Source organism: Neopelma chrysocephalum, unplaced genomic scaffold (assembly GCF_003984885.1).
Source record: "Neopelma chrysocephalum unplaced genomic scaffold, ASM398488v2 Primary Assembly neopelma1_376, whole genome shotgun sequence".
NCBI classification, from domain to species: Eukaryota; Metazoa; Chordata; class Aves; order Passeriformes; family Pipridae; genus Neopelma; species Neopelma chrysocephalum.
In genome coordinates this window covers 578,352-600,300 of record NW_020898040.1, presented here as the reverse complement: position 1 = coordinate 600,300, position 21,949 = coordinate 578,352, and the positions used below count along the sequence as shown (strand labels likewise).

General features: G+C 58.0%; 3 protein-coding genes across 5 annotated transcripts in view; all 3 read right to left on the bottom strand.

Moving 5' to 3' along the window:
* The window catches only part of LOC113979035, a 19,603-nt gene extending 3,408 nt beyond the window's left edge, over window positions 1-16,195 (bottom strand). Inside the window, exon 1 of the mRNA XM_027706473.1 lies at window positions 13,666-16,195. Within this exon, the coding sequence (XP_027562274.1) occupies window positions 14,739-15,782 (1,044 nt within the window). The 5' untranslated portion in view covers window positions 15,783-16,195 and the 3' untranslated portion in view covers window positions 13,666-14,738. The remainder of the gene's footprint in view (window positions 1-13,665) is intronic.
* On the bottom strand, window positions 8,469-12,878 carry LOC113979029. The gene is made up of 7 exons (XM_027706462.1): window positions 12,859-12,878; window positions 11,784-11,866; window positions 9,995-10,759; window positions 9,695-9,813; window positions 9,390-9,487; window positions 9,151-9,220; window positions 8,469-8,984 (listed from the first exon to the last, which is right to left on the bottom strand). The coding sequence occupies exons 1-7, from the start codon at window positions 12,876-12,878 to the stop codon at window positions 8,712-8,714; spliced, it is 1,428 nt and encodes a 475-aa protein (XP_027562263.1). The 3' UTR covers window positions 8,469-8,711.
* Window positions 16,196-16,309: 114 nt separating the features above from the next.
* The window catches only part of OSBP2 (oxysterol binding protein 2), a 102,581-nt gene continuing 96,941 nt past the window's right edge, over window positions 16,310-21,949 (bottom strand). For all 3 annotated transcript variants that reach the window (XM_027706465.1, XM_027706466.1, XM_027706467.1), the window contains 6 exons: window positions 19,789-19,909; window positions 19,000-19,103; window positions 18,609-18,704; window positions 18,015-18,199; window positions 16,810-17,030; window positions 16,310-16,675 (listed from right to left, as the gene is read on the bottom strand). In XM_027706465.1, the coding sequence (XP_027562266.1) occupies window positions 16,533-16,675; window positions 16,810-17,030; window positions 18,015-18,199; window positions 18,609-18,704; window positions 19,000-19,103; window positions 19,789-19,909 (870 nt within the window). In that variant the 3' untranslated portion in view covers window positions 16,310-16,532. The remainder of the gene's footprint in view (window positions 16,676-16,809; window positions 17,031-18,014; window positions 18,200-18,608; window positions 18,705-18,999; window positions 19,104-19,788; window positions 19,910-21,949) is intronic.

Sequence of the window (21,949 nt, the reverse complement as noted above, 5' to 3'; positions counted from 1 at the left end):
GGAGATAAAACAGGCAAAAAATGCTCTGATGAAGCAGCATCCTACAGGAATTCCTGGGATTAAGTGGTAGGCAGCAAATATACCTTTAGTTAAGCACTACTGCACCCTCATTACTGTGTGAGACTAATCACTAACCCAGGAGAATAAAAATGGCTTTTACAGGCTGATATTGCCTTGGAAGAGTAGAAGTTAATCAGCTGATGGTAAATGTCCCTCCATAAAACCACCAGGCTCCCCATTCCCAATGGATTGGCTGGAGTTAGTCATGGCAATCAAAGGAATACAGGTGATTAACCATTACTGCCCAGGAAAAGTGGGAATTAGTGAATTAACACAAGGCAGGCAGATTTTCACTCAGCTGAGGCTGACGAGGGGCTGTGGGTGTTTTGCATCATAAGCAGGAATTGTCTCCTTACCTGGCACTTCCCAGGAGCTGCTCCAGTCAAACGTGACAGAAATTGTCTCCCCCCAACAACCAGCCAGAGCATCAGACTGGACCAGCATAAAGCAAATGTATCTTCAGTTGGTCCCTGGAATTCATACAAATGATGGGAGTTGTTAGCACAGCCCCACATGGCTCTGATTCACCAGCATGGCTTAAGAATCAGGGTAATTAATGAGGAAAAGGCAAATAAATGCAATATATAAAATTACACACCCTCATTCTCCTGGGGTGGCCAAATTCCTGCTGTGCTCTTTTCCTCAGCCCAGCTGCCCAGGAGGTGAGCACAGACCAGCTGAGCCCCTTCCTGACAGTCTCCTGGCCAGTCTGCATGGATGCTCTGACCCTTGGAGCCCAAAGCTTCTCCTGGGGGATGCTGGATGGGACTGAGGTGTGGGAATGCTGGTCCATGAGAGCATCTTGTGAGCCCCATCCCGGGCAGATCGGACTCGTTTCCACCTCTGGCTCTCCAGCCTTCCCCAGCCTTGCAAAGAGCTTTGCCCACCCCTCCCAAAGCCTTGTGCCCCCAATTCCACCTCTGGCTCCCCCTCAGCCCAGCCCTGGGCAGGTCCAGCCCCTCAGGCAGAGAGTGGTGCTGCTCCAGACCTTGGATGGGCTGTTCCTGCTCAGCAACCTGGGCTGGTGGAACCCATGGCAGGGGGTGGAATGAGATGAGCTCCAAGGTCCCTTCCAACACGGACCATTCCATGATTCCATGGTATTTGCCATCTGTTCCCATTCAGCAGCCTGTGGTTTCCAGCCCCCATTGAGCAGTGTCTGGGATGGCTGGGACAGGATCATCCTCACTCAGCAGCTCTGCCTTCCTTCCAGAACTGCTCCCATGAACTGTGGGTGCCACTGATCCCTCTGCATTGCTCAGAGGGGGGGTTTAATCAGCACAAAGCAAAGATCTCACCCATGAAGGAGGAGCACCCGCAGTCCCAGGCATTAGAGATGCTCTCCAGGATTGAACAGCTGCTGTGGGTGAGTGATCTCCAGGAAAATGTACAAAATCAATCACCAAGAAGGCAAATGATCTCCAGCTCAGCAGCTCTGCTGTGGGTGGGTGGCTCTGTCACACTGGGAAACACCAAATTTCCAATATCAGCCTGACTTCCATTCATTTCATCCCAGCATGAGGTGGGGACATGAAGGAACATCTTCAGCTTCGGGCCATTGGAGGCCCAAGGCCACCAGAGACAGGAGGACTGGGGACTTCCAACCAAAGGTCCCAACCCTTCATGGTTCAACGTGCCCATTTCACTGTCTGGGTTTGGATAATTCCTTCTTTTTCCCCTCAGCAAAGCATTTCCTCATCCTTACAGTCACAGACAACTGGTCCCCAAGGCCTTGAGCCCACCTTCCCAGGCTACCCAGCACAAATCTCCTCCTTCTGGGAACATCCAGAGGTGTCAGAGCTGCTTCCCTGACCTGCACAGAGCTGGAGGTGTCTTCTATTACTCTGCTATTACGTTTGTATCAGTGTATATATTAATATATGAGATATATTATATTACCATGTTATATGGTAACATTTGAAGTTATGCAACACATGGGTGGGGAGGCCCTGGCACAGGTTGCCCAGAGAAGCTGTGGCTGCCCCTGGATCCCTGGAAGTGTCCAAAGCCAGGTTGGACGGGGCTTGGAGCAACCTGGGCTGGTGGAAGGTGTCCCTGCTCATGGTAAGGGGTGGATGAGATGGGCTTTAAGGTCCCTTCCCACCCAAACCATCCTGGGATTTATAAATATATAGGGGCTGTATGAGAGGAACCTTTTCTAATCCCTGTGAGTTACTTCCTAAACAAGGTAAATCCCAGGGAATGGTAGAGAAAACAAGGAGAACTCACTGTGCCATGTGCATCCTTGCAGCAGGTATCCATGCAGAATATTCCCTGTTGGGAATATCAGGGAATTCAGTGCATCATCAGGTGGAAGGGGGGTGGAAAACCTGGAGCTCAGCAGAAGAAGCAAAATAGTTGAGCAGAAAGTTCTGATGTGTCAAACCCTTGACAGGGGGGCAGATGGACCCAGTCCCAAAATCAAAACAGGAGCACAGGATTTCACAGCTCACATCTCTGCCTGGGCTTTTGACTGTGTGCAAGTATGGAAGTGTTTTCTCCTTAAACCTCCTGTTTTTATAACCCAAGCAAATAACAAAACCATGCTTCAAAAACCAGGCTGTGGTCTGGAGTGCTGCCAGGCCCTGCTGAGCTTGGGTTTCCCCTGCCACCATTGTGCTTAATTTTGTTTCATTTTTCATGGAAAAATATTGATTCATATGTAAGGATTGGTCCCAAGCATCCCTGGCAAGGGGAAAAGCCAAATCCACACACCCAGGTCACCATTATCACATAAAAACAGTGACAACTGCTGGAATTCACCTCCCTGCTCACAAATACCAATTTTCCTTGGGTTCTCCTTGTGCTACAGGGCTGCTCCCCTGTGCTTTATTTCCTCTTTATTATAAAGCAGAGATGGTTCTGGGGTTTTTCATATGTTACTCCAACATCAAGGCTTAAATTCTTGGCTCACCAGAGGACACATGGAAAAGAGGGTTCACCTGGGAAAGGCAGCCCTGACCCCTTCCTGGGTCATTCTAAAAGACTGACAACATAAAGAGCACTGAAGAATTCATCAGTTCAGAGCTCCCCCCTGGTTAAAATGAGTTCTGCCACAAAAACAGGGAGCTCTGATGCCATTCTGTGGCAGGTACCAGGAGTGAGTGACGGGCACCTTTCACCCAGGGAGGTTTAAATAGAGGTGTTTTCATTCCTACAGCAATTTCTGTTAAACTTCTCCTCCTGAAGAAAAGGCTCTTTGTTACCCAGGCCACTTTATTTCTGAAAGCTCCTCCTTGCATCTTCCCCACAATCCAGACTGCTCCCCACCTGCACAGGAATTCAATGCCAGGGCTGGCATTCCCCATCCACGGGCTTTGCACTGAGCAGGTTTGAAGTGGGGCAGCTTTGGAAACATTAAATTAAAAATATTTTATTGAAAAAGTGAGCCAAGCCCATGGATGAAGGGTCCAAGAGGGACAGAACCCCCGGCATTACCCACAGAGCCCTGTGGTGCTCGTGGTGTTTGAGCCTTGGCTGGCATCTCTGAAATCCTCCACGGAAGAAGAGGAGACTCTGGGGAGGCTCCTCGGGGGCTGCAGCTCCGAGCTCTGCTCCCTGTGAGCAGGGACAGGACCCAGGGAACAGCTGGAGCTGTGCCAGGGGAGGGCTGGGGTGGGTATCAGGGAGAGGTTCTTCCCCCAGAGGGTGGTTGGCACTGACCAGGGGCTCTCAGGTCTCCCCAGAGCCTTCTCCTCACCCCCAGCTCTCCCAGCCTGTCTCTGGAGCAGAGGCAGAGGATGAGGAATTCCCAGCTGGAATTCTCAGCTGCCTGGGGGACAGAGGTGCTGTACTTTAACACTTTCCTGCTCCCCTTGGACAGGGAGCTGCTGGGGTCGTGAAACCACCAATGCCAAGGCCAGAAAGGTCTGTGAGCCCATCTCCTCCTGCAGCTGAACTTCCAAACCCAGTGAACTGCTCCCTGTGCCCTCAGGGCTCCACTGCAGCGTTGTCTCTGCGAGTCCCACACTGGTACCCACCCGTGGAGGGGGCTGAGGGGGCTCCCCAGGGGCCACTTGGGCACAGTCACAGGTGGCTTTCAAGACATGGGGGTGTTTTGAGGGGAAAATGAAATCTTCTGCAGAGCAGAAAGGATAAAGGTGGCACAGGAAAAAGGAGGAGAAGGGGAGGGTTTGTGTGAGATCCCAGAAAGTGGAGGACAAATGGGAGCAGGGACAGACCAGAAGGGCTGTGTTTGCATCCGGCTCCAGCAGCACCAAACAGCACCTGTCCAAGTGACCTGCACCTTTCCCACTGGATTCCCAGAATAAACATTTTTCCTACACAACAGGGGAGGAACAAACCCAGGACTGCCTGGAGAGTGTGTGGTGACACCCCAGGTCCATCCTCAGCTCTCTTTCCTCCTGTGGCAGTGAAGAATCTTCTCCCTGCAGTCTTTTGGATGCCTCCAGAGCAAAGCAATCCCAACCCTCTGGATGGCCCCAGAGCAAAGCAATCCCAATTCCTTCACACTCGCAGCACCAGCAGCATCAGCCAGAGCAGGAGCTGCAGTGTCTGTGCTGAGCAGGTTCCCAACTGCATCCCATGGAAAAAAGGTCAAAGATGGGAAAAGAAAAGTGAATTTCTGGATATTTTAAAGAGCAAAAGTGTTACAGTCTAACTCCATCCACTGCCTCACACCTTCTTGAAAGGTTTCTCCCAGGCCAGTGTTAAAAACCCCAACGTGTCCAGGAATTGTTGAAGAACCAGAAAGTCCATCACCAAAGCTTTCAAAGTTTCAATCCAAAGTTCACCACGGTGGATCTTCCACTTTACATCTTCAGCCTCTGCCAGGATCAAAACCTTCATGGCCATGACTTGGAGCTGCCAGAGGGCAGGGTTAGATGGGATATTGGGAGGAAATCCTTCCCTGGGAGGGTGGGGAGGCCCTGGCACAGGTTGCCCAGAGAAGCTGTGGCTGCCCCTGGATCCCTGGAAGTGTCCAAGGGCAGGTTGGACGGGGCTTGGAGCAACCTGGGCTGGTGGAAGGTGTTCCTGCTCATGGCAGGGGTGGAACAGGATGGGCTTTAAGGTCCCTTCCAAACCATCCTGTGAGTCTACAATAACAAAGACCTTGCTATGGTCATTCAGAGATTTGGGAGCCATTTGTCCATCAATCCTCTGCTGAGGGATCAGTTTTCTCTCTCCTGGTTTCATTCACATGACCAGGAACCTCAGCCTGATGTTGGCAAAGATGTTCATGGAGCCTTGTAAGTATTTGGGTTTTAATTAAAAGCTCTGCAGAAAAGATGCAGCTTCTGCCACATTCTGCTGGTGAAACTTAGAAGGAAAATCATAACACAGGAACTTCAGCAAGGGATTTCAGGAACCTCCCCGAGCCCACATTGCAGAGAAACAAAATGAAAAACACTTTTCACTGGAAGGAAAGCACACAGATATTCCAATTCTCATCCCTTCCCCCAGAACAAAGTGTAGTAATAAAATACTGCCAGAAATTCTCATCTCCCCCCTTGCACGTGGAGAAAGTCCCCTTGGATGTTCTCCTGGAATTAAAACCAGCCTTGCCCCAGAGAGCTGTGTAGAGACTGAGGAAGAGGTTTCTCCTTTTCAAAATTAAATTAAAGCATCTGAACAGAACAATTCCCTGTTGTTTTTCCATCACACCTTTCTGCCCACAGCTGTCCCAGGGTCAGTGCTCCCAGCACTGCGTAGGCAGATCCCCCTTCCCAAGGGCCCTTGGCAGCTCCAAGAGCCACCACAAGCTCATAATGAGGAATTTGCAGGAGCTTTGCTGTCCTGTTCATTGCAGGTTCTTGGAACTCCATGGCTGTGACCCCTCATCTTCATGGCAGCCCCTGATGGGGCCTCGGTGTCCCGGGAGAAAACACAGAATCATGGAATCAGAAAGGTTGGAAAAGGCCTCCAAGGTCATCAAGTCCAACCTTTGACCAAAACCCCCAGTGCCCACTAAAACATGTCCCCAAGTGCCACATCTGCTCCTTTTTGAACACTCCCAGGGATGGTGATTCCACCACTGCCCTGGGCAGCTGTGCCAGGGCTGAACAACCCTTTCAGTTAAGAGATTTTCCCAATATCCAACCTAATGTGTGTCCTTGTGGTGGGACAGCAAAGGAAATGTCACCTCCAGCCTGCTGTGAGAGGGACCCCAGGGCTGTATCCCGGGGAGGGGAGACTGAGGAGAGGAGAAGCTGTAGAGTGGGAGGGGGAGTGTAAGGACCCTGTGCTTCACCCAGGTAACCTCAGGAGAAGGTTCCCTGGGACCTCCATGGCCACTCCACCAGCAGGTCCCTCAGGATCAACAAACAACCCTGGTGTCACTGATTCCATGGCACAGATGGATGCTGGTGGTGGGACCTGCCCAGGGTCCCCAGGTCAGACACAAGCCCTGGTGTCCCAGCCCTGCTGCAGGACTGTTCCCACCAGGCAGGTCTGTCCTTGGCGTGGTCCTCGGTGGAGCTCTGCACCTCCTCCTTGTTTGGATCCATCCCTGGGCTGAGGCTGTGGCACAGGGTGAGTCCCCTGGCTGTCTCTGCACCTCTTCCCTTGCTGTGCTTCCCAGCTCTCCCTCCAGGACACTCAGGTTCCCCATGTGCTGTGTCTTCTCCAGCTGCAGCTCCTGCAAGTGGTTCTGGAGATGGTGCAGGAGCCCTGGGGACCCACAGCTTTGCCAAGGGGGCAGGGCTCGGGGACAGGGACCAGGTGGGAGTGGGGTGCAGATGTTCACTCTGTGTGAGAGAGGGAATGGTCAGCCCTGGTTTGGAAGGGCCGGGAGGGTCCCTCACACAGGTCCCTCCTGCTCTGGGCTGGGGTTGGAGCCCAGCCGTGGGCACACGGGGCTATCACAAGTCTGATTCCTCCATCACCTGACACATCACCAACAGTGCTGGACATGCAGCCTCTGGGGGGGAGCTGGGGATCCCTGCAGGTCACTGAGAGCCCAACCCCCCCCGAGACACAGCTACCTGAGCCCCCACCACGGCCTTGCCGGGGGAGAGCTCTGGAGCAGGACCTGAAGCCTTTCCCTGGAGCAGCTGCTCCCTCCGGGCTCCTGGAGCTGCTGCCTGGTCCGTGCGGGGCTGCTCCGGCTGCCGCCTCTGTCCTCCCTCCTGCACGGGGACAGACACAGGGGTGGCCCCGCTCCCCGTCACACACGGGGTCTGTGGGGACACCCCCCCGCCCTGCGCTCCCAAGGGTGGGCTCCAGGAACCGGGAATGGGGGGGATTCCTCCAAAGGCTGATGGGTTCCATCCACGTCTCAGGCCCTCCTCCCCACCCCCAAATCACCTCCTTCCTCTGTCCAGCAGGTCCCAGGGCTCCCTCCACCCTCTGCCACTCCCGGAGGCGACGCTGGATGTGCTCCCGGAGCCCCCGCAGGATGTGGAGCACGTGGCTGTGGGACGGGGGGGACGAGCTGGAGGGGACAGGGAGGGACGAGGGGCCGGAGTGTCAGAGGGCAGGAACCCCCATCACCCACCCGAGCTCCCTCCTGCCGAACCCGCGGCTCTGGGACTCACCCGCCCGCGGCCGGGGAGGGGCCCCGTCCCAGGGCACTGCTGGGGAGGGGTTGGTGCTGGCACGGGCACAGAGAGAGGGTCTCCATGGCCGGGGGGTGCCCAGCCCGCCCTCGCACCGCCGGCTCCCGTGGGTGTCCCGGGAGATGCTCCAGCCGGACGCTCCCGCCAGCCCTTTCCTTGGGGAGCAGTGTCGGGAGAGAGGGATCAGAGCGGCACCTGCACCACCAGCTCTGCCCCCCGAGCCCGCTCAGCCTCTCCTGTGAAAGCTGTTGGCCTTGCAGCCGGGTCAGAGCTTCCAGGGAAAACCTGGAGCCACCCAGGGCTGGGCAGGGGTTTGGCACGAGCAGGACAAGCCTGGAGGCACCCGAGGGGCATCTCCCCCCGAGCCATCCCCAGCACGGACCATGCCCGGAGCCTGCTGCCCAATGCACCCGGCAGAGCCCTCCATCCCCACCAGCCCTTCTCGTGGGGAGGGAAAAACATCTGGATGACTTGGAGGGAGCAGCACATCTGGGCTGCTGCACTCCCCAGGCTGATCCCCCTCAGGGTGAGCCACAGCCCCTGGTTCTGCAGCTCAGCTGTGGTTGGATGTGCCCCCCCACGGGGTGCCCTGGCACTGCCTCATATCCCCGTCATTCCCTTCTCCCTTCCTGACCTGCTCCAGGGTCCTCTGGAGCTGCCGAAGGGTGTCCACCCTCTCCCTCAGGAGCAGCCCGTGGAGCTGGTGCAGCGTTTCCAGCCTCTGCTGCAGGAGGGAGCGGCTGCTTTGCTCCAGCTCCCGGAGCCTCTGCAAGAGAAGCTGGAGTCACATCACCCCTTCTGGCTGCCCGTGGCCACCCTCCAGGCCCAGGAAGGCTCTTCCCAGGGGCAGTTTCCAGGCAGGATTCCCGAGTCCCTCCTGTCCCCCAGGAAAGAGCTGAGGTTTGGTGAGTCAGTGCTGTCAGCCTGGGTATCCTCACCCTGGCATCAAGCCCTGCCCACCCCCCACATCCCAGCTCTCTCTGCCTCTGCTGGGGATCTCCAGGGACCTTCTGACCTGCAGACCAGTCACCCCATCTGCCTACAGCCGTAAGGGTGGTTTTCCCAACAAACTCTTCTCTTAAAAGCCCCAGCCCCTCAATAAAACCTTCCTGGGGATAGATCTAGTTTGGCTCTTTAGGAATTTGGGCGGCCCCGAACTCTTCCCATGGGACATGTGCGTGCCTGGATAAGGGGCTGAGCCCTGACAGGGGTGTGATGTGTGTGCAGGGGTGTGATGTGTGTGCTCCTTCCCACGGCCCCTCTGGTGTGATCTCGGCCCCACTGAAAAGCTGGGAGTTCACTGACCTTCAGTAGCTCGAGTTTCTCCTCTTGCAAAGCCAACATTTTCCTTCCCTCCTTCCCCAGCCGCTCCCGGCAGCCGGCACAGGCTCCCTGCCCCTGCCGAGACTGGAAAATCCCCCTCTTTTCCCATTCCCACGCCTTTGCCCCTTCCAGGAGCCAGCTCTGCCCCTCCCATCAGCGGCAGGAGCAGCCGCTCCTCCCTCTGCCCCCCACCCAAGGGCACCCCCAGCCTGTCCCTGCCCCTGCTTGGGCCATCTCGAGGTCACCTCACCATCCTCTCCCGGTCCGTGGGGTGCCTGTGCCAGCTGTCCCAGGAGTGTGGCAGCAGTGCCAGGCCAGCCCTGTGTTGGGAACACCGTCACCCACATCCCCGGTGTCACCACTCCCCGGCTCTGGACATTCCCAGGAGGGTGTCCACCCCCTCTGGGGGTCCAGGACCCTCTTGGGCTTCTGGTACCGTCCTCTTTTCCAGCTTCAGTGCAGGACCCATCCCTGGAGCCCCCGGCACACCTGGCTCTGTCCCCTCCACTCCGAGTCTTGGCACCAGATCCCGGCTCTCGTGTCCCCTCCCGGCTCCTCTGCAGTGACACCGGCTGTGCCACTGCACGCTGGCATCCAAGAGTGGGGTTACAGACCCATTTGCTCCTTTTCCATGGACATTTCCATGGGCATTTCCACGTGGGACACAAGGCCCGGGGCCGAGCTCGGTCTCCTGTTCCCATCCCCACTGGTCTCCACATCCCAGCAGAAGGCAGAGCCGGGAACATCCTCCCCTCCTCCTGCCCCCCCAAGCCCCAGCCAGCCCAGAGCTGTACCTGGCAGGGCAGCCCCACTTTGTGCTTCCCCCGCTGCCACCAGGACACAGGTGACACCCCTGTCCCGGGGGCTCCCAGTGCTCCCGGTGCTCCCGGTGCTCCCAGTGCTGCCTCAGCACCTGCGGGGAAAGGGGCGTTTTAGGGAGGGGGAGCCCCAAACCCAGACAAACCCCACGAGCAGCTGGGGCTGGTCCTGCCGCCGTGCCCTGCCCAGAGAGGTCCCCTGCCCCGGCCGTGCCCCTTCCCCCTCTTGTCCCACCCTCCCTCCTCCTCCAGCACCCCCGGCCAGCCCCGGCTCACGGTGATCCGAGCAGGGAGCTCTGTTCCTGCTGCCCGCTCCTTCCCCCTCCGTGTCATCCACAGCCAGGGTGACATTCCCTCTGCTCTGTCCCCGGAGAGCTGGTGGCTCCTGCAGCCTCTGGCCCAGGGCCTTGCTGGAGGGATGTCCCCTGGTCCTGGCACTGGGCAAACTGGCAGAGCCTGTCCTTGCCCCGGCCCTGCTCCTGCCAGCAGAGATCCCTGGAGTCCTCAGGGGATGCCCAGGCAGGGAAAAGGCCAACAGGTCTTCCCTGGAGCCTGAACCCCCCTGGGGAGAATCCCCCCGGCCCAGGGCTGGCTGGGCAGAGGGGGCTGGGCAGGGCTCCCCCCGGGCCACCCCCAGCACGTGGTTCTGGCTCAGCCGGGATATCCTGGCTCCCAGGGACTCCAGGCTCCCCCTCCTCATCGGGGATGGAGACCTGTCCCCCCAGAGTTTTCTGCCCGGATACGTCACCAGCTGTCTCCGGACATCCAGACTTCTCCCTGTGGGGAACAAGGACTCATCCTGCCCAGGGTCAGCTCCCTCAGTGGGGACAACCCCAGTGAGCTCATCTTCCTCCTCCTCAGGCAGCAGGGGTTCCACCATTCCCTCCTGGAACCTGGCAGCGAAGTCCTCGGTGCAGATGGAGCTGGAGCTGCTCCGGTCCCCCGGGCTGGAGCCCAGGAGAGGAGCCCAGCTCTGCTCCTGCTCCCATGGGACAGGGCTGCTGTCACCCTGGGGACACCCAGCACTGTGTCCTTCCAGCTCTGTGTGGGAGAGCAGACCATGAGCCCACTCCGTGCCTGGGCAGGGGTGGGAAGGACCTGGATCTGAAACACCTTGGAAATCCCTGTTCTCATCAAGGAGCGTTTGGTGGGCACCAAAGCACAGACATTGAAGACATCCCACCCCTCCAGCAAAATCCTCAACTGCTTCCAGAAGAAAAAGCCACAATATCCTCCTTATTTTCTTTTTAAACCAGGGTCTATTTGACCCTGATGATGCTCCCAGGGTTGGCACAGCTCAGTGTGGGGGCAGTGTCAGGGCAGCAGAGCACGAGGTGGGGATACTGTCCTCATCTTCTATCACAAAAAATGGGAAGCCACTGCCTGACAGGACAGTCCTGATCCCAAACCAGGGAGACCTGGTCCCAAACTGCCCTTTGCATGTTCCCCAGGGCACAGTTTGCTCTCCAAGCACTTGCTGGTTTGATCCCTCTGGTGTGTGTTTGGAATCAACAGCATTGGCTGCAGAATCATGGAACCACAGAAGTGGCAAGGTTGGAAAAGCCCTCTGAGATCACTGAATCCAACCATCCCCCAGCACTGCCAAGGCCACCACTGACCCACGTCCCCAGGGCTTTTAAATCCCCCCAGGGATGGGGACTCCACCCCTGCCCTGGGCAGCTGTGCCAGAGCTGGACAACCATTTTGGGAAAGAAATTTTCCCCAATGTCCAACCTGACCCTCCCTGGCACAGCTTGAGGCCGTTCCCTCTCCTCCTGTCCCTTGTTCCCTGGGAGCAGAGCCCGACCCTCCCCTGCTCCCCCCTCCTGTCAGGGGGTTGCAGAGCCAGAAGGTCCCCCCTGAGCCTCCTTTGCTCCAGGCTGAGCCCCCCCAGCTCCTTCAGCTGCTCCTGCTGCTCCAGCCCCTTCCCAGCTCTATGCCCCTCTGTCCCAGCATCATTCCCTGCAGGCATTGCTCTGCAGGAGAGCTGGAGAGGGGGTGGGCAGAGTGGGTTGGGGGGCAAAGCAGCGCTGAGGAAACCCCAAAGTGCCCCTTTGCCTCTCACCAGCCATCCCGGAGCCAGCGAGGACGGTGTTGGGAAGGGTGTCCCTGTTTGTGCTGCTGCCGGTGCCCAGCACACCCTGGAGGCTGCAGGGGGGACAAAGGGAACAGGGGGTTCACGGAGGGACAAAGCAGGAGCGCCCCAGTGCTGCTGCTGCATCAGCCCCCGGGTGGTCCCGCTGCAGCCCCACATCTCAGCCCCACAACCCTTCCCAACCCCTCCCCTGCCGAGCGGGGCATCAGCGGGTTCCAGTCCACCGTCCCGGTGTTTCCCTGCCCAGGATCCTGCAGACTCCAGCTGCTTCCCAGGGCCCAGGGCTGCGACAGGAAAGAGTTGCTGAGAGTCTCAAAGCCTTGCGGGGTGGCCAAAAATCCCCGGGGGGGCGGGTGTCCAGGCAGGACGGGCAGCACCCCGGGCTGGCAAACAGCTCCCCTGAGGAGCAGGACAAGCAAAGGTGTTGCTGGCCCGGGGCTGCGGGAGAGCTGGGCACCTGTGTGACCCTGACTACACTTCTGGCCTTGCAAAACACCATCCTGCAGCTCCGTGGCCGCCACCCCGGCCTGCAGCACAGGGCACGGGGAGGGGAACCCACTCCAGAGAGCTCCATGGACTCCTCGGGCTCCAGAGTGAACACGCCGAGCCCGACACAGCCCGGGCCCACCCCCGTCCCGGGCCGAGGCCCCGCCGCAGGGTGATGGGGGACAGAGCTTTGCTTTTCCTTAAAGCCAAGATTCCAGCACGGGAGCTGCCCCCGGGAGCTGCCGGGTCCTCGCTCCCACTGCCCGCACCCGGAGCAGGCGGGGACCCCCCCGGGCTCAGCGGGGCTCGGGGGTCCCAGGGCCGGGGTCCCCCAGCCCAGCCCCGGTTCGTGCTCACCTGGGGCAGGCAGGGCAGGAGCAGGATAAGAGGCAGGACCAGGACGGGCAGCGCTGTGTGTCTCTGTCTCCTGGCAACGACCGCAGGGACCAGTCTCAGCCTGCCTGGGATTACCGTCCCCAGCCCCCGCTCAGACCCTCCCCCAGCTCCCCTGGGCCTCCTCCTGCCCCACACACAGTCCCCTGGGACAGCTCCTCCCCACCATCCCCAGGGAATCTCCATATCCGGACACCTTCCCCTGAGCCACCTCTCCTGTTCCTCCTTCCCTGTTCCTTCTCCCCTGGGCCACCATCTTCTCCCTCGGCCAAACTCCCCCGGGACATCCCTGCCCCCGGATGATCTCCTTACCCAGTTTCCTTCGTCCCTGGGCAACCCCTTCCCTGGTTCTCTTTCTCCTCTAAGCTGTTTCTCCCAGAGAATCTCCTTCCATGGGCACCTACACCTGGGCCACCTCTCCTGCTCCTGCTTCCCTGGACCTCCTCCCCTTGGACGCCTCCTGCCTTGAAAATCCTCCCCTGTATCAACTCCTCCCCTGTCCCACAAACCACCTTCCCTGGACCATCCAAGGACCATCTTCTCCCCTCCAAACCACCTTCCTTGGACCATCTCCTCCCCTTGGAAACTTTCCTCTGGATTCTTCTCCTTTCCTGAACAACCACTTCCCTGGACTTCCTCACCCTCTGGGCAACCTCCTCCTCTGAACAACCTTCCCTGGGCCATGTCCTCCCCTGGGCCACCTCCTGCCCCCCAAACCACCTTCCCTGGACCATCTCCTCCCCAGATCCTCCTCCTTCCCTGAACAACCACTTCCCTGGACCTCCTTAAGCTCTGGGCAACTTTCTTCTTCGATCAACATTTCCTGGATCTCCTCCTCCCCTGGTCACCTCCCACAGTCCCTCCTCTGCCCCCCACACCCCCCCAGAGCTCACCCACCTTGGGGCTCCTCCAGGACCCCCCCCCTGCAGCCCCAGGGAGCCAGTGACCATCTCAGCACTGCGGCTTTTAAAACTCCCGAATCCAAGTTTTATTTCCGTGAAGGAGAAGAGGGATCACTCACAATATATTATTGTTCAAAAAGAAAATACATTCAACAGCATTTACAGTGGAATGACACTAAAATCCTCCAGGAGGAACAGAGGGACCAGGAGATGGTGCTCTGGTTAAGTGCTGCTGACAGATGAACTCTGGAAGATGGAGCAATTTTTCCAATTAGCCTAAAATCCGGGGGATTCCTGGGTTGGGGGTGCTCCTCGTGCTCCCCTGTGCTCCATGGAGCTGTGCAGGGTTGTGATGGGGATTCCCAGATGGATGTGGCCATGGGGGCACATCAGAGAGGACCTCTCAGGGCCCCAGAGCCCAGCAGGACCCTCGGAGCCAGCACTTACAGGGCAACATCCTGCTCCCCGCCCTCCTCTGCTGCGGGAACACCCAGATCCAGCTTCGGGAACAGCCCGTGCTGGAGTTTCTCCCCTCTCCAAGCTCCCAGGTGACAGTTGCATTGACACAGCAAAAAGGAAAAGTAAGGCATTCTGAAAAGCTCAACTTTTAGCCCATTTTACAAACCCAATTCAGGCCTCAAGTGGGATAAATCCCCCGGGACACTTTGGTGCTGCCACAAACCAACCCAGCGGCACCGGGATCAGTGTGGAGCATCCTCTGCTCTCCCAGGAAGGACACCTGGGGCCGGGACACCGGCAGCTCTCCACGGGCTGAATCCCACATTTAATGAAGTCTGGATCATTTAAGACCTGCATCGACTTTCCCGAGCCAGGGCACAGCTCCAGGAAGGGTCTGGAGGGAGTGAACACGCCGGAGCAGCGGCTGTGACACCCAGGACCTGGGAAGCAGTTTGGAGCATCCCATTCCCAGGGATCTCGAGTGCCGCCCCTCAAACCCCAAACAAATCGTTTCCAGAGGGGAATGTCTCTGGAAAACCTTTCCCATACTACTGCATCCAGCTTTGGAGCAAAACACAACTTCCCTGCTTTGGGAATCACTCCATCACCATCCCCCGACCTCGGGGATGAGCCGAGGGGGATCGTACTCGTGCTGCAAAAACTCAGACAGACACTTCTGTCTTCATCATTTTTCATCTATTGTGTACCATAGAAATTTAAGCAAAATAATTTTATATATATTTATATATATGTATAAATTAGAAGCAAATAAATAAGATGAAAGGGTCCCTTGAGAGCAGGGGGGGCTGTCCCTCCCCACGGTGACGCTGTACAGGGGCTGGAGGGACTGTACACGCGGGGGCTGTGGGGGAGAACGGGGATGGAGGTGCTGGAAGCTGACCAGGAGACTGATGGATGAGGAACCTGATTGCATAAGTGTCCCATGTGCAGCCTGGATATTCCAGTTACCGTTGCCTCGAAGTTCGTTATTGCTAATTATCCTCTGACGGGGATGTGCCGGGAGGCAGCGCCGGTGTGATATGGTGAGGAGCTGGAGAAGAGGACACCAAAAATGACATCCAACAGGGCAAGTGCAGGTGTCCAGCTCTCCCTGATATTCTCTGGCCCAGGGGATCCCACCTTTCAGGGGCTGCCAGCCCTGCTCCCCTTTGGTGCTCCGGGGCCCATCACCGGCAGCGCTCACTCCGCTTCTCCCGGCGGGTCCAGGGCCATGGGAAGGCCGTGGCACACAGGAGGGGTGAGGGGGGACGAGGGGTTCCCTCGGCCCCAGTGACCTGAAGCTGCTCCAAGGAAAGCCCAGCCATGAGGGAGCAGAGGGAAGGGATCCAGGAGCTGGGCGCTGGGACCCTCTGGACTCATCCCATGCCAGGGGACTGTGGCCAGACCTGTCTGGCTGGATGGGGAAGACACAGGGGTAGGAGATCCAGGCCCAAGGCTCCATCCCAGCAGCACCACGGCATCTCTTCCCTCCTCTCCCACCCAGCTCAGCAGGGAGACGCAGCTGGAAAACCTGGCACCGAGGTCCAGGCCCCTGCCAGCCCCTGGATGCCGGGATACGGGGCAGGGACACGGACCCTGGAGCATCGCTGGGATACAACCTCTGCACTGGGTCTGCCTGGCGTTCCAGACCTCGGCAAGGCCATTCCACCTCCGATGTGGCTGCAGGAAAACCAAACCAAACCTCACTCAAACCACTCCCACAGAGCATCACGTCAAAGACAGTCCCAAGCCTTGACTGAACACATCAGACGGTGGGGAAGCGGCTCAAATGCTCTTGAAAAAAACCAAAAAAACTGGTCAAAAAAACAAAGTCACCAGCTGAAATATCCTAATTGGTGTTACTGGGATGACTGGGCACTGCAGGAACCACCAAGAGCCTCCGGGACCGAGCGCCACGGCCCCTGGGGACAGTTTTCCGAGCTGGACTCAGGGTTGTTCATGTCCGTCTTTGAAGGAACCTGAACCAGGAGCAGATTCTTTTTTTTAAAAAAATAATTCCATAAAGTCCACACAGAAATAATGGGAGGGGAAAAAAAACATGGCAAAGAGAAGAGCTCACACAAGTGCACGGCATTCCCACACCCCGGGCATCTTTGGAAGTCGACGTCTCAGCTGATGGAGCCGAGGCACTGAGGGATACAGGCAATGAATATCCCAAACCCAACCCGGCTCCACGTGTCCTCGTTCCCAATTAGTCGCTGAAAAAGCCATCATTTAAAAAAAAAAATAAAAAAAAAAAAAGGATGCTATTTATTAGTGCGTAAAAAAATAGGTTTGGAATCCCTGTTTCGACCTCTGCATGTGTTGGCTCGGGGGTTGCCCTGGGAGGTGCTGGCGGGGCGGTGCCGGCGTGTCCGGGCTGTCCCTGGGCTGTCCCTGGGCTGTCCCTGGGCTGTCCCTCGGGCTGTGCCCAGGCTGTCCCGGTGTCCTGCGGGGCGGCCCCAGCGTGGGCAGGGGCTCAGAAGATGTCGGGGCACACGCTCCAGTCCTGCTTTTCCTTGGCCTCCCAGTAGCCGCCCTTGTAGACGCAGATGAGCTCCCCGGTCACGGCGTCCACCTTCCGCTCGAACCACAGCGGGATGTACCCCTCGTAGTCCTTCCCTGTCCCGGGAGGAACACGGCGTCAGCGACGCTTTTCCACCCGAAATCCGGCGAGTCCCACACCTCCCACGGCCACAGAGAGCTGTGGGATCCATCCACCCCTTCCCGCCCAGGGACATCCCGGATCACCTCACCTTCCTCCAGGGCCTCCACGGCCTCGGCCTCCCTCCTGCGGCGCACGGCCCTCTGCTTCTCCTCCAGCCGCTGCTTCTCCACGTTGGCCTCGTCCCAGCGGCCGCTCTCCATGAGCCGCTGGTCGGGGCGCAGCCGACTGTCCGTGGGAGCCACGCGCTCCTCGGGCTCGTTCAGCGTCAGCGCCAGCTCCGAGAAGAAGTACATGTTCTCCGCGTTCTCCCTGCGGCCCGAGAGCCCTGGTCAGGATGGCGGGGTGGGGCCACCTCAGGCAGGGCCCCCCAGCCCCTCGTGGTCCTGTGTCCCACCCCAGCCCCACTGACCCGCTCCTGCTGTGCCAAACCAGATGTGTCCCAGCCCTGCTGTGTCACAGCCCCAGGGCAGGGCCCGTCCCTGTGCTGGCACTGCTGGGGCACCTCCAGCCCTGGGGGCACTTCTGGGCCCCTCAGACAAGAGACACTGAGGGGCTGGAGCGTGTGCAGGGAAGGGAACGGAGCTGGGAAGGGGCTGGAGCAGCAGGAGCAGCTGAGGGAGCTGGGGGGGCTCAGCCTGGAGAAAAGGAGGCTCAGGGGGGACCTTCTGGCTCTGCAACCCCCTGACAGGAGGGGGGAGCCGGGGGGGGGTCGGGCTCTGCTCCCAGGGAACAAGGGACAGGAGGAGAGGGAACGGCCTCCAGCTGTGCCAGGGAAGGTTTAGATTGAATACTGGGGAAAATTTCTTCCTGGAAAGGCTGGTCAGGCACTGGCACAGCTGCCCAGGGCAGTGGTGGAGTCCCCATCCCAACAGAACATCCCCAATCAGGGACAGTCTATTGGTGATACCAGAGGCTGGAGACTGATCTGAGCACAGCCCTGCTGTGCCAAGGGAGGATTGCTCTCCAGAGGGATAAAGTCACTGGTGGGACAGGATGACCAGGGACTCTCCAGCAAGGCAAAGCAGCCAACATCCCTCCCTGCCAGAGCCCACAGCCCCAGAAACCCAACCAGACCCCCTGATTGCCCCAAACCCACCCACGAGGGTCCCCCAAAGCCACCCTTCCCTTGCAGGGACCTGCTCTCCCCTCCCACCCCAGAAAGAGCCACTCAGCCCCCGAAGTCCTGGTCCCCACCCACGTCCCCAGGCCTGGGCACACAAAGCCCCTCATCCCATGAGGCCCAGGGAATGCCATCCCCATCCCCATCCATCCCCCTGTGCCAAGGGGACTCACGGCAGCGGGTACTTCCTCCACAGGACCTTTGGGGACAGGGTCTGGTACACGGTTTTCTGCTTGCCCTCCGTGCTGCTGCTGCCATGGCTGCTGTGCAGGATCTTGGAGCACTCCATCTTCTCATCCCACGTGCCAGACATGACGTAGTGGGCTTTGCCATCGGCGTCACTCACCACCCCTGTCACCTGGCAGGGGGAGATGGCATTTGGAAGTGCCCAGAGGGGCAGAACACCCTCCAGGAGCCCCTGGAGCAGCTGGATCCAGTGCTGTGTCTCCTCAGACATCAGCTGCATCCAGCACAGGGGAACACGTGGCCACTCTGACCATGCAGGTGGGTCTCCAGCCCACCCAACCCCTCCAAGGTCTCAGTGCTGCAGCTCCAGCACACGGAGAGCCAAAACAAGGGACGTGGAGGTTAAAAACACAGGATGTGGAGGTCCCATCCAGCCCTCCCTGGTGACCCACACCCGAGGAGCCAGCACAGCCCCTCAGCCCCGTGGTACTGGGAGCCTGGGAGCCCAGCTCAGGGGGAAGAGCCAGGTCTCACCCCACCCCAGGCTGGCAGGAGGAGCAGGGCCATTGCTGGGTACTCACCTTTCGGGGCACATCCCTGGAGAAGTAGCTGTAGGGGGTAAATTTCAGCTGGCATTTATCTTTGGACTTATGGTTAACAATCTCTATTTCACCAGACTGGATAAAAGACACAGAACCACAGCAGGGAGAGACAGAGCAGCTGTTAGTTGTAGAGCAGGTACAAATCAACACTGGGTACAGCACCATGGCTGGCTGGAGCCCCTGCACCAGCCACCCCTCCCTGCCCCACAGAGCTGCTGGACTGGGGAAGAGCCAGGAGGAGCTCCAGGAAGCCTCCCCCAACCCCTGCCAGGGAAGCAGAGCTTTCCACCATGGCAGGAGCACCCCAGGAGGGCAATGCCCAGACAGGTGAGGTCAGGCAGGACCTGTTCCCTCACCCACAGCCACTGACCTGGTCAATCCAGAGCTTGCCCACGATGATGTTGTGCACTGTGGACGTGACTTTCCTCCACACATAGTGATTCCCACTGGAGTGGAACTCGAGGTGGATGGCACCTGGGGAGAGAAGGGTTCCCTGAGCCCAGAGAGGGCAGAGGCTCCCCCAGAACCCACCACCACCTCGTGCTCATCCCCAGAGCCACCCCAGCCCCTCTCCCTGCATCCCCCACCCTCTGCTCCCAACTGAGGCTGGGGCTGGATTCATCCCTCTCCTTGCTGTACACCCCCTCCCCTGTCTGCTCCAGGAAGGGAGGTTCAACACCTGCCAGGCCCTCTGCCCTCAGCCAAAAATACTCATTTTAGAGCAGGTCAGAAACGTGCTGCCTGTCTGACTCAGTGTCCCAAGGCCAGGCACCAGCACCACTCTGGGACCAGCCCTGGGCACAATGCCCAGCCCAGGGACAGGCAGAAGACAAAGAAAACACTGCAAGGAGGCAGCTTATCGCATCCAAAAAGGATTATTTCCAAAGCAAAGTGGCCTCCCTTTGCAGCTGGCATCACTTCCACTTGCAGGGCAGATGAGTCATTGTGGGATCACTGAGCCAGGAGCACAAATCTGGGCTCCTTACATTGCTCAGGGTGGAATTCACTGAGCCCGGTGTGAGCCCAAGGGATTCACTGAGCTCCAGGTGATTCACTGAGCTCCAGGTGAGCCCAAGGGAACACTTGCTTTGACCTTTGGGTGCCCCATGAGCAGTGCAGGGAACCTCAACCCCGGATGCTCCCCGAGTCCATCACCTACCCAGTGGCATGATGGAGAGGTATTTGCCCCTGAACTTGCTGGCGATGGTGATCTCCTGCCACAACGTCCACCCTCGCCGGGAGTACACATGGTGGGCGGCTGCTGGGGGGTGGTGGCTCACCTGGGGACAGGAGAACAGCCCATAAGGTCACAGGTGAGTTATCACAGCAGGACTCCTCCTGCCAGCTTTCACGCTAAGGATGCTCCAGGTGCTGTCCTGGACACCCCAGTTTCCTCCTGGGCATTGGGGTGACCCTCCATGAGGTGTCCTGGCTGCAAAAGGAGGTGTGCCAAGCTTGCCAAGCTCCTGCCAGGATTTGCTAAAGCTCATTTCACAGCATTATCCATAACAGCTTGAGCAACCGTCGTGGTGAGTTGCTGCAGTGCCAGGATCCCGGGACGTGGCTCTGCTCTCCAGGGATCCTGGTTGAGAAACAGGGAAGTGCTGGCACCCCAGTAATCCCAATGTAACAGCACCTCTCCTACCAGCAGCAGTTCCCACTTGGAACTCAGGCTCAGAGAGGCTGCAATATCCTGAGTAAATCACTACAGAATGAACAACCTGCTCTAGTGGAAGAAGTTTGGGACGAGGGGTTTGGAACTAGGTGATCTTTAAGATCCCTTCCAATCCAAACCAGTCCACGGTTTTATGGTTTAAAAGCAGAGCTGTGAGGTACTGCTCTCCCTTCTGAGTCACTCTGGAATCAATGCCTTAATGTGGTGCTAACAACAGGATGCTGCTTACATTAGAAACTAAAAGCAAAGTCTTGGCCAATTCTATTTATCGAAGACACTATGCCACTTTTAATAAGATTTAATAAGTTCCCACTTGGAACTCATGAGGACACAGGTCCCCACTTTGTCCAAGACACACAGCAAGACTTTGGCTCTGCCTTCACAGACACACTGGGCTGGAAAAGCAGACACCACATCCTAAATCCTGAGAATGACGTGTTAAAGGATGTTCACCCCCTGCCCTGGAAAAGCTGTGTAAAATGAAGTTGGGAGCAGGAACATCTCAGGCAGAGGGTTCTGCCCTGGTGCAGGGTCTCAGCTGGTGGCACAGCCCAGCCTGGCACAGGCCACCCACACCCAGGACCACTGAGTCCAGGCCCCATGGCTGCTCACGGAGCTCAGGATGATTTTCACTGCTGTAATTACAGGCTGAGTGCCCCAAGCTCAGGATTACACACAGGGGCAGAGCCAAGCTCTCTCCACCAAATCCCAGTCACCAGTAGGAGGAAATCCTATTTGGATAACTGGATTTCAGGCACTGGATTATCAACGCTTGGCTCGGCACGTTGGCTGAGCAGCACAAGCAGCATCCAAGGAAAATTCTGAGAAGTAGGAAGGGTGTCTGACTGACTGTCTGTCTGTCCTGTGTCAAAGTCACACTGTCACTGAAATATGCCCTTTGAGATGGCTCCAGGGGGGATGGAGAGACTCCACTGAAGGCTCTGGAGCAGGTCTGCTCCCAGTTACACTAATCCTGGTTTGGGATGAAGCTCATGTGCTGTGCCAGCGAGGGAGGGAATCAAGGACAGGCAGAGGGCTGCACCCAGGGATCAGGCTGGTGTGGAAGGGTCAGGAATACCAAATTTGGAGGAAAACTGGGACCACCTGGAGAAAATAATTCCAGGCAGCTGAATTACTTGGAAGGGAACAGGGATGGAGGAAGGAAGGTGGTGCAGAGAAGGGTGAAGGAGTAAGAACAGGGATGATAAGGTGTGGGAGTGGTGTGGTCAGAGGTGTCCAGAGGTTCCAGGGCTGACAGACAGCCCTGGGCTTCAGCATCACAGCCCAGTGAGGCTGATAAATCCACTCAGATGTTCCACCTGTACCGAGGATGGAGAGAGTGGCTGCTGGCTAAGGGATGGATTGAGCATCCTGTTAAGGAATCATCCACTTCCTATGGTCCAGGCCAAGCCAGGTGACAGCCAGGAATCTCTGCCAGGTGAGGGCAGGTGAAGGTGTGATGCTGCTGAGGTGGGTGAACCTGAGCTCTGTGACATCCACAGGGGCTGGAGGGACGAAGCCACCTCTGACCTGGCTCCTGGGAGCAGAGCAGGAAGGGGAGGCAGGTGTGCAGGCAGGAGGGTGGGAGTGCAGGCAGGAGGTCAGGTGTGCAGGCAGGAGGGCAGGTGTGCAGGCAGGAGGGTGG